Source organism: Chiloscyllium plagiosum, unplaced genomic scaffold (assembly GCF_037043375.1).
Source record: "Chiloscyllium plagiosum isolate Xiang-an unplaced genomic scaffold, Cpla_swu_hap1 HiC_scaffold_28, whole genome shotgun sequence".
In the NCBI taxonomy this organism is placed as follows: domain Eukaryota; kingdom Metazoa; phylum Chordata; class Chondrichthyes; order Orectolobiformes; family Hemiscylliidae; genus Chiloscyllium; species Chiloscyllium plagiosum.
In genome coordinates, this window is record NW_028270166.1 from 51,170,162 (window position 1) to 51,181,229 (window position 11,068).

Sequence of the window (11,068 nt, forward strand, 5' to 3'; positions counted from 1 at the left end):
AGAACAGCATATGACTGACAAATTAAACTGCATTCATTTCAATACAAGAGGCTGAACGGGGAAGGCAGATGAACTCAGGACATGGTTAGAAACATGAGACTGGGATATCATAGCAATTACATAAACATGGCTTATGGATGGACAGGACTGGCAGATTAATGTTCCTGGATACAAATGGAAGGATAGAAAGGGAGACAAGAGAGGAGGGGGAAATGGTGTTTTTGATAGGGGATAGCATTACTGCTGTATGTATTTCTGGCAATACATCCAGGGAAGTTACTTGGGTGGAACTGAGAAATACAAAATGAATAATAACCCATTGGGATTGTATTATACATCCCCTAATAGCGGGAAATTGAGAAATAAATTTGTAAGGAGATTTCAGTTATCTGTAAGAATATGGTAGGGGGTTTTAACTTTCCAAACATAGATTAGGACTGCCATTGTGGTAAAGTTTTAGATGGAAAGGAATTTGTTCAGTGTGTACAAGAACATTTCCTGATTCAGTATGTGGATGTACCTACTAGAGAAGGTGCAATACTTGACCTACTCTTGGGAAATAAGGCAGGGCAGGTGACTGAGGTGTCAGTGGGGGAGCACTTTGGGGCCAGTGACCATAATTCTATTAGTTTTAAAATAGTGATGGAAAAGGATAGACTGGATGTAAAAGTTGAAGTTCTAAATTGGAGGAAGGCAAATGTTGACAGGATTGGGCTACAACTTTCAGAAGTTGATTGGGGCAGGTGTTCGCAGGTAAAGGGATGGTTGGAAAATGGGAAGCCTTCAAAAATGAGATAATGAGAGTCCAGAGACAGTTTTTTCCTGTTGGGTGAAAGGAATGGCGGGTAGGTGTAGGGAATGCCGGATGACGAGAGAAATTGAGAAATTGATGTGGTCGGGTGAAATGGGAAAAGGCTCTTTCACCCAGTCAGTAGTTAGGGGAGGGAATGTACTGCCTGGAAACGTGGGGGAGGCAGATTCAGTTCAGGCATTCAGGAGGGACTTTGGGGGTTATCTGGATGGAAATAGTGTGTGGGGAGAGGCAGCAGGTTAGTACTGGAGAACAGGGCTGCTGATGGGCCAAATGTCCTCCTCTGCACCGTCATAATTCTCTGACTCTTGTTTCCTACTTCCATATCCACGCAGAACCGATTCTGGAACAAAATACAATCTTGGGCTCAGTGGAACGCAGCGTCAGTTGTGAAGATGTAATTGTAGCTGGAATCTCGCCCTAATCCTTAATGAGGATCAGTGACAGTTAAAGCCTCTTCAACACGAGAAACCCGTGGCCAGGAGCTAATTAGCGGCTATAAAGCGGGTTGGTGCTCAGGGGCGGGCACAGATTCAGGCAGCGCGATGGGACATTGGTTGGTTTGGTGTCTGTACCTTTGGGCCGCTCGGCCCTTCCTGGTCTCTGCTGTGTGCCCTCCGGAGCCGGGCTGGAGGCTGCCGTGTGGCCTGGCCACTATCAACAGCACTGAGTGCATCAAGCAGGGCTGCTGCTTTCAGTCCCCGAGTCTCAGTGGGCAATCCTGTTTCTACAACCTGAGAGACAGCCCAGGTAAGCAGCCCAGCCTCCTCCCGGAGCGGAGCCCACCCCGAATGGGGGGGGGAAGGAAGCATGAGGACCACCCCAGGCTGGCACTGAGGAAATAACCCGGGACTTGTTGGTGTTTCCTTGTGCAATGGTGAAGGGCTGTTTGTGGGGAGTCAGTGGGAGGGAGGCAAAGGGTCCTGTCCCTGAGGGAATAACCCAGGAACATGCTGTCCCTCCCTATTCGAGTAGGGGCTAATCCCGAGTGAAGCGGCTGGTTGGTTTGATGATGGATAACGTTATCCTGGTCTCATTGAGTTTCTCCTTGTGTGAGAAGCTGGTGTTTAATAACCAGCTTTATCAGGGGTTTGACCTGAGGGTTAACTTGGTATAATATTGCAAAGATTCCCAGTGCCCCTGTAATGTTGAGATGAGTCTCATTTGCTGTAACTGTTAATGGCTTCAGTTAGAAACTGCGCAGCTGAAATGATGCTGCTTGGGATTGTTCCGAGTTCTCTTATCAAGGAAAAGCTGGTGTCACCATAGGGAGGTGATTGACAGCTTCTACATACTCGTGGAGTGAGCGCTTGGAGTGGATAAATCACCTGGTCTGTGTATCTGGTATTCTCATGTTAAAGGAGGTGGAGATAAATTACTACACACCGTTTTCATATTCCCCCTCATTGGAGTGAGGTAGAATGAGTAGCTATGGGCTTGTGCTGTTTCTCATCAGTGGCTGACTTAGTATTGACATCTATTTCAGACCCACAATTCCCACAGCTACCTTGACTACACTATCTCTCTTACCCCCTGATCCTATGAAAAGTGATTCCCATACTTTCAATTTCTGACCATCCCTTCCCAGGAGAAAGGTTCCTACTCCAGGACATCCCAGATGCCCTCATCCCAAGATTGTAGCTACTGCTTCCCTCCAATGCATCTCCTGTGGCAAAGGATGTCTGTTCTTCATCCTCAGAAGGATCCATATATTCAATCAATGCTCTTTATTTGCCCTTTCAGACATAAAAGATCATAAATACACTGAACTCTCTCATGCTTCCCCTTTAGACACTGACCACCTTGACCACTCAGGCTCCTGAATCTGTCTGATGCCATTAACTGCACAGTTGTTCCAGCTGATCCTGCAGACATGACTACCCAGGTGATTGTTTCCACATGTACCCACTCCAGGTTAACATTGAGACCCAGCCCCAAGCTCTAATGGATATTCACCATCTCCGCTCCCCAGAGCTTCTCTTTCCCTCACCCCTGAACCCCCCCCCCCCCATCTCTGGGAATGAACAGTCAGCAATGGACACTCATTCTCTTGCACCTGCACATCACTGAATTTATCAAACATCCAGATGGTAAACTTTTTTCCACATCCTATACTTTGAATGTGACCATCACAGACCCTTTGATCACTTCTCCCACCTCTTGCTCCCTTGCCCCACTCCAACCTCACCATCCAACCTGCTAAGGAAGGTGTATTCTTAGTGTGGTATACTGACTACTACACAGCTGAGGCTAGGTACCAACTCTGACACCACTTACTGTTCCTTTGAACATGACTCCATGTTTGATCACCAAGCCACCATTTCCTAGACCATCAACATCAGGAGATGTCCCATTCACTGTCTTCAACCAGAATGAAATGGGCAGTGTGGGGTGAGGGAACTATCTCCTCCTACCCATAAACCTGACTGCTCCTGTCCCACTGAACTTTTTTGTGACAAGCAATGCCCTTCTCAAAAGGCAATCCCTAGTTTTTATTTCATTTTTTCTACTCCTCCCCTCTTATCTGGACTCTGTCCTCTTCCTATTGGTCCAGGAAATTCCCACCCACATTCGGGAAGCAACCCATGCACTCCTCTTCCATAAAGCAAAGAAACAGACCCTTTGAATATCTGGTCAGCATGGATGAATTGAACCAAAGCTATTCTCATCCCATTTGCCAGACCTTGGCTCATTCTTTCCCCCCACCCTTCCTATTCATATACCCATCCAGATGCCTTTTTAAATGTTGGTTGTAATTGCACCCACCTCCACCACTTCCTCTGGCAGCTTGTTGTGTACATACACCATCCTGTGCATGAGAAAGTTGCCCCTTGGGTGCCTTTTAAAATCTTTCCGTTCTCACCCTAAACCTATGCCTTCCAGTTCAGGGCTTCCCACCCAACTCAGGGAAAAGACCTTGTCTATTTACCTTATACATGTCCCTCAGATTTACAAACCGTTAAGGTCACCCTCTCAGCTCTGACTCTGGAAAACAGCCCCAGTCTGTTCAGCCTCTCCCTATAATTCAAATCCTCTGACCCTGGCACCATCTTTGTAAATCTTTTCTGAACCCTTTCAAATTTCACAATATCCTTCCTAAGAGAAGGAGACCAGAATTGTGCACACAGGCCTACAGTGGCCTAACCAATGTCCTGTACAGCTTCAACATGACCTCAAACTCCTAGACTTCTTCCACTGAACAATAAGAGAGCATACTAAATGCTGCCTTCATCCTGTCTACCTGTGACTCTCCTTTCAAAGAACAATGACCCAGCACTCCAAGGGTCTTTTTTAGCAAAACTCCCAGTAAGTGCATATGTCCTGCCCTGATTTGCCTTTCCAAAGTGCAGCACCTCAATATCCATTCAACTCCATCAGTCACTTCCTCAGTTCATTAGCCCACCTGATCAAGGTCCTGTTGTATTGAGGTAGCCTTTGCTGTCCACGATCTTTCCAATTTTGGTGTCATCTGCCAACTTGGTAACTGTACCTCCTATGTTCTCCTCCAAATAGTTTGTGGCACACCCTGGTCATAGGCCTCCAGCCTGAAAGGCAACCCTCCACCACCACCATCCTGTCTTCTACCTTCAAGCCAGTTCTGTATCCAAATTGCTAGCGCTCCTTGTATTCCACGTGATCTAACCTTGCTAACTGGCCTACCATGAGGAACCTTATCAAATACCTCTCTGAACTCCATATAGATCATGTCCACTGCTCTGCCCTCATCAATCCTTTTGTTACTACTGAAACTCTATCAACTCGATGAGACATGATCTCCCCCATGAAGCCAGTCCTTGCCTTTGCAAGTACATGTAAATCCTGTCCCTCAGGATTCCCTCCAACAACTTGCACTTTGTTTCTCTTCCTTCCAACACTCCCAAAAAAAAACTGACGTCAGACTCCTGAGTTTAGGTTCCCTGGTTTTTCATTAAATCTCTTTGGAAACTGCCTAACACTATTTCAGTGCCTCACCTAGACTTTCAGTTCCTGGTCCCAACACCTCTCGTCTTCCCTATGGACACTCAGACACTCATCAGGGAGATACAGGCATATGGAGAGCCTAAAAGCCCCCAGTTTCTTCCCCTCCCACTGACCAACCAGTCCCCCTCCACCTCCACTCACTCACTTGGTGGAACTGGTGCTCACCCTCAACTTTGACTCCTCCCCCTACCTACAAACAATTAGGGTGGCCATGGGTGTAGGTGGGTCTGAGCTATGTCTGCCTCTTCACGTGTGGAACAGCCCCTCTTCCACAGCTACACTGGCACCATCCCTCATCTCCTCTGCTACATTGACTGACTGCATCAGCACAGCCTTGTGCTCTCAAGGAGAGCTTGAACAGTTCATCCACTGCACTACACCATCCACCCTGACCTAAAGTTTACCTGGACCATCTCAGACACGTCCCTCCCCTTCCTGGACCTCTGGCAAGCAATATATTACTGACATCCATTTCAAATCTACTGGGTCCCACAGCCATCTTGACTACACCTCCCTCACCACCCCTGCTGCAACAAATGCAAGCCCATTCTCCCAACTTCAAATTCTCACATTTATTCCCGGTATAAGGGATTCCAAACCAGATGTCCTCTGCTTCAAAGACTGTAATTTCCCCTTCCTGTGATTTTAATATGTCCCTTCACATCTCCTCCACTTCCCACACCTCTGCCCTCAAACCCCCTCCTCCCCAATAACCCTGCTCCTTACCACCCCGCTAACCTCAAAATCCAATACATCATTCTTTACCAATTTCTCCACCCCCAGTCAGACCCAACCATCAAATAAATACCTGTACTTCCTTCCCTATCCATAGGGACTGTTCACTCTGACTCCCTTGTTAGTTCCACTCTCTCTCCTCTGACCCCTCCTCCACTCCTGACACGTTTCCCTGCAATAGCAGCAAGTGCAATGTCTGCTGCTACATCTCCCCTCTCCTCTGTCCAAAGCTACAAACAATCACTGCAAATGCAGCAGAGATTCACCTGCACCTCTTCCAACCTGGTCTAGAGTATCCATTGCTCCTGATATCACTGTCAAGGAGGCCACAAAGCACAGACTTGGACTATCTCTCTCTCCCTCTCGGCATCTGTGCTTTGGATGCTCCAATTAACCTGACCTTCTGGCTACCAGCCATTTCACTCTTCCCACTCTTGGTGACATGTCCATCCTGGGCCACCTCCACTTTCAAAATAAAGCCCCACACAAACTGGAAGAACACCACCTCCATATTTCACCTCAGGAGCTTAGAGCCCAATGGCCTTAATGTGGAGTCACCAGCTTCCAAATCTGCCCCCACCCCATATCCAGCCTTTCCTCTCCTCCTACCACCTTGCCTGGACCCAACTTGTCCATCCACTTCCTCCCCAAGTGGAAGTGACCAAGTTGATAGATGAAGGGCTGTAGATGTCATATACTTGGACAATAGTAAGGCCTTTGATGGTTCCCTATGATAAACTAATGGAGAAAGTGAAGTCAATGATGTGCAGGGTGTTCTAGCTAGGTGGATAAAGAACTGGTTCTATGACACTATACAGTAATAGAAGGGAGTGTCTTGAAATGGCGAAAGGTGACCAGTGGTGTTCCACAGGTCTGTTTGTAATATACACAAATCCTCTGGAAGAGGGCATTGTTGGTCTGATCAGTAGGTTTGCAGATGTTAAGATTGGTGGAGTAGTAGAAAGCATAGGGGACTGTCAAAATACAGGAATATAGATTGGAGAGTTGGGTGGAGAAGTGGCAGAGGTCAATCCAGACAATTGAGAGGTGATATATTTTGGGAAGTCTAATTCTAGAGCAAATTACAATGTGAACTGAAGAGTCTGGGGGGGGGGGGGGGGGGGGGAAGTTGAGCTGAGATTTGGGAGTTTGGGTCCATTGTACCCTGAAGGTGGCACAGGTGGATAGTGGTCAAGAAGGCATATGCTGTGATTGCCTTCATCAGATAGGGTATTGAGTATGAGAGCTGGCAGATTATGTTAAAATTGTACAAGACATTATTCTAAATGCAGCCAAACCAGTTTGTACAGTTTTGGTCACCACATTACCAAAATGATGTGGATGCTTTGGAGAGGGTACAGAGAAGGTTTGAGGATCTTTCCTGGTATGGAAGATGGTAGCTATGAAGAGGGCTTGAGTAGGTTAGAATTGTATTCATTTTTTAAAAAATAAAATAAAATTTGGGGGGGGGGGGGGGGGAATGGTAACCTGAGATCTACAAAATCATGACTAGTATAGACAGGGTGGATAGAGGTTGTCCCCAGGGTGAGGATTCTATAATTAAGTCACTCTTTCAACTTAGTGTCTGGGGGATGTACACAACAAATACTCTTACAGAGGGTGGTTGGTGCCTGGAACACACTGCCAGCAGAAGTGATAGAGGCAGGCACAGTAGATTCACTTAAGGTGTGTCTGGATAGATGCATGAGTAGGTGGGGAGCAGAGGGATATCAATGCCTAGGAATTGGGTGACAGGCTGAGACAGTGGATTTGGATTGACTCAGGCTTGGAGGGCCAAAGGGCCTGTTCCTGGACTGTAAATGTTTTGTTCACCAATCCAGTGCACCCTTTCCACTGACCAATCACACCCCCCCAACCACAATCCCACCCTCTATATTTAAGCTTCCTTTCCCTTCCTAGCCCTGTAGAAGGGTCTTTACCCAAATTAACTTCCCTGCTCCTCCAAAACTGCCTGACCTGTCTTCCAAGCTCCACATTTTATTGACTCTATTCCCCCACACCCTTTTTGGCAGCAGAGGGTGATGGGAAAGGTTGGTGGCTTGGATGACTGATGACCAGGCTTATCCTATGCTAATGCACAGGACAGTGTAATGTGCCCATATAACTGACATTCAAGCACCTGCCTTTTCATTTACCTTTCCACAGTAACTTTTTATTTTGAACATGTCTGCTTTACTTTGACTTTCAAGTTTGGAATTCCCATAACATTCTATTGTTTTTGGGGGCTTTTAATACTCCACTTAGGATCCATTACTGTGTTAATAGAAGCACTTAGTATTCTTTGACAGAGTGCCCCCACCAGTCTGCCCACTTTATTGGGTAGTCACATGGCTTCTAGAGTATCTTGTAGGATATTGTATTCACTTTCAAACATCAGATGTGTCTTAATTGTTGACCACCGACAAATAACCCATACTCCAAGTAGTGAAACTGTTGAATCTGTGAATGATTTTTGGGGCTTTGAGACTCATCCCTCTCAATGATTTGGAGGTCATCACCCCAATATGGAAACTGAACTTTTTCTCCCTCTCCCTGCAGTGTGCACAGCAGATGGTCAGTTCATTGTAGCAATCACCAGGAACCTGACCCGTCCTGCCCTCAACCTGTCATCTCTGTCTGTGAAAGATGGACATGAAGCTGAGTGCGGGCCTAAGCTCATCACAGCGGAACTTGTAGCCTTCCGCTTCCCAATTACCTCTTGTGGCTCGACCCAGCGGGTGAGTATTGGAGGCTCCAGCATTCTGTCCCTCTGAACGGGCCAGCTCCCTATTAAATAGTGTCTTCCCTTGCAGGAGGAGAATGGGAGCTTTGTGTATGAAACAGATGTCTTGGGGAAGAGGATGATTCAGACAGGGCCACTGGGCTCAATAACCCGGGACAGCACCTTCAGGTGAGTGGGCAGTGGGATTTGTTGGTATGGAGAGGGAAGTGTTACTGACTGCAACTCCACCGCCTATTTCTCTCTCTCGACAGCCTGCACATCCAGTGCAAGTACAAGGGGAGCATGAGGCAGGCTTACAAATCAATGTCTCAGTTTACACCCTGCCTCCACCACTAGCTGCTTCTGAAGATGGGATCCTGAGGCTGGAGCTGCGAATAGCAACAGGTAGTGCTGCCCTGGTAATAGGAGCACTGGGAATTGTATCCCTTCAGGGGAGTGACTGTTTTGGTTTGTTCTCCTTCTTTTATTTTTGTCTGTTAGATGGCAGCTACAGCTGGTGGTACAGGGACAGTGACTACCCCATTCAGAGAATCCTTCAGGAGTCGGTGTTTGTTGAGGTTCGTGTGAAGGATCGCACTGACCCAATGATAGTCCTGAGATTGCATGACTGCTGGGCAACTCCTGTGCCAGCCCCTGACCATGAGGTGCAGTGGAGTCTCCTGGTGGATGGGTAAGGACTCAATAGCAAGGCTGGATTTGAACTGTGGAGTGAAGACTACATTTTACTGAGACTATATACTGTAAGAATGTATGTATAACATTTGTATGTACATCGTGCCAATACTTGTGCCTTTTCTTCCAATCATGGCTCATTTGAATTCCATTTGTTGTTTGATCTTCCTTCATGATCTTGGACTTGTCCTTAGTTAAGAATGTGCCTTAATGTTGCCAAGGCCTTTCCTCTTTGGAAGAGGATTGTAAGATTGACTGACGACTAGACCTCTTTCCCCACCTTCAATAGAAAACACCTCATTACTCCCCTATTTTAGGGAAACTCAAGCAACATCTCTGCAGCACCCACTTTGTGAAGTCTTCCATGATCCTCAGATCAAATCTATCTTCCCTCCACTGACTGAAAGCCCTGCTGTTTCAACCTGATGGTCAGCTGAGCAAACATTTATCTTGGTTAATGTTGTCCCAACACCACGAGCTGCCTGCTGTCACTGACACCTTGTCAAATTGTTTCTAGAAATCTCTCTCCACAATCACAGGTTGTCCTTCATCAGTGCTGTTTGATATTTCCTCCAATGACCAATCCCAACAGTGATGTGGATTGCAATTAAGGATTCTAACTTTAGGTCTGACAGAATGAACTGAAAGATAACTGGCCTCTCTATTTTTAGCTTTTACATTATGGTTGGATTGTCTGAAACTTTTTGCAAGTCTCCACAACAAAGTCCATTAGACCAGATCTGTTACATCCTGGTGCAAGATGGACTCTTGATATGTTTGCCCCCTCTTGGCACCCTCCTTCCTGGCAGTTGCACATTCCAATTACTACCTGATTTTATTTGCAATCTATTCCTGATTTAGTTTACAGCTCTTGGTCACCTGACTTCCTTCTGTTTCAGGTGTCCCTATGAAGGTGATGACTATCTGACCCTCCTACACCCAGTAGGTGTCTCTTCTGGCCTGCAGTTCCCAACCCATCATAAGCGGTTTGAAGTGAAGACGTTTGTTTTCTTGGATGGAGTGTCTGAGCAGCCCCTCTCTGGACAGGTAACCAAATGGAAGGAATGAGGCCAAGCTCATGAAATCCTTGTGGGGTCTCTGTACTATAACCTGGGCTGTTGATCTATGGGAAGCTCCTCTAAAGTCTCTCCTTCTTTCTAGGTTTACTTGCACTGCAGTGCTGAGGTTTGCTCTCCCTCTGCTCAGGATGACTGTACACCCAGATGTGGTCCAAGTGAGTTCCTTGATGCTCTCATTAAGCTGAGACCCACCCCTCATTCATGATCTGAACATCCCCTATATGCAATTACCAAGGATAGAGCATCCTGGCTGTAGTGTCAACATGGATTCTAACCATCTCCTGTCCCCCTCCAACAGGGACACGCAGGAGTGCTCTCCTCCATGAGGGGACCTTGGTAAGTGCTCCTGGTCCAGTTGTTCTCCTGGAAGTTGAGAACAGCCAGTCTAAGCAGCTGCTTAATGAGAATGGTAAGTGATGTTCCTTGTTTAGTTCACCTGAGCATCTTTTCCAATGTCTGAACCCCCTTCCTCCTTCCCCATAGGTGCTGCCGGATCTCCTGTTTTGATTGGAGTAGCTGTTGGGTTTCTGGTGTTCCTGTTGATGCTGATGGCTGCAGTGTACAGAATGAAGAACCCAGCCCAGTCTGTCATGAGATTGAACTGTAGACCTTGAATACAAATAAACCAGACAGACCTGTCCCTGGTGTGTGCCTATAACAAAGCTATGTAGTCTTGTTGGAAGTGAGCTTGAATTGTGGTTCTGTATTTAGGGAAGGGACAGCAATTAGTTGGCGACCAAATGGTGAGTGGCTTGGAGTTACCCAACTGGAATTCCCAGCCTTGCCATGTTCTTGTAGCAACATGTTTGTGGTTTGTTCTGGTCAATGGTGATACCCTAGAGTGGCTGATATTCAGCAATAATGCTAGTACATGCTAAGCTGGCTCAATAGGTTCACCTTTTTCCTTAATATCATTGAGGAATTCAAATCAGTTGGTGCCACTGACAATGACTGTGCCCTTCAGAATGTTTGAAGTTATTCACCATTACCATATTCCCTCCAGCTAGTTTTATTTTAGTCTTTCTCACTAAAATCAGAAGTGACTCC

General features: G+C 46.6%; 1 protein-coding gene and 1 long non-coding RNA gene across 2 annotated transcripts; both read left to right on the plus strand.

Moving 5' to 3' along the window:
• Positions 1–8,331: 8,331 nt before the first annotated feature.
• On the plus strand, positions 8,332–10,010 carry LOC122544839 (zona pellucida sperm-binding protein 4-like; the record flags this gene model as incomplete). The annotated part of the gene is given in 5 exon segments (XM_087975962.1): positions 8,332–8,438; positions 8,522–8,555; positions 8,558–8,654; positions 8,751–8,940; positions 9,842–10,010. Coding segments are annotated over 5 exon segments (597 nt in total), but the record flags the coding sequence as incomplete, so codon positions are not given.
• A 91-nt stretch (positions 10,011–10,101) lies between these two features.
• Positions 10,102–10,628, plus strand: LOC122545534 (uncharacterized). Its single transcript, XR_015751933.1, has 3 exons — positions 10,102–10,176; positions 10,320–10,430; positions 10,505–10,628. It is a non-coding gene; the product is annotated as an uncharacterized LOC122545534 (long non-coding RNA).
• Positions 10,629–11,068: the final 440 nt, after the last annotated feature.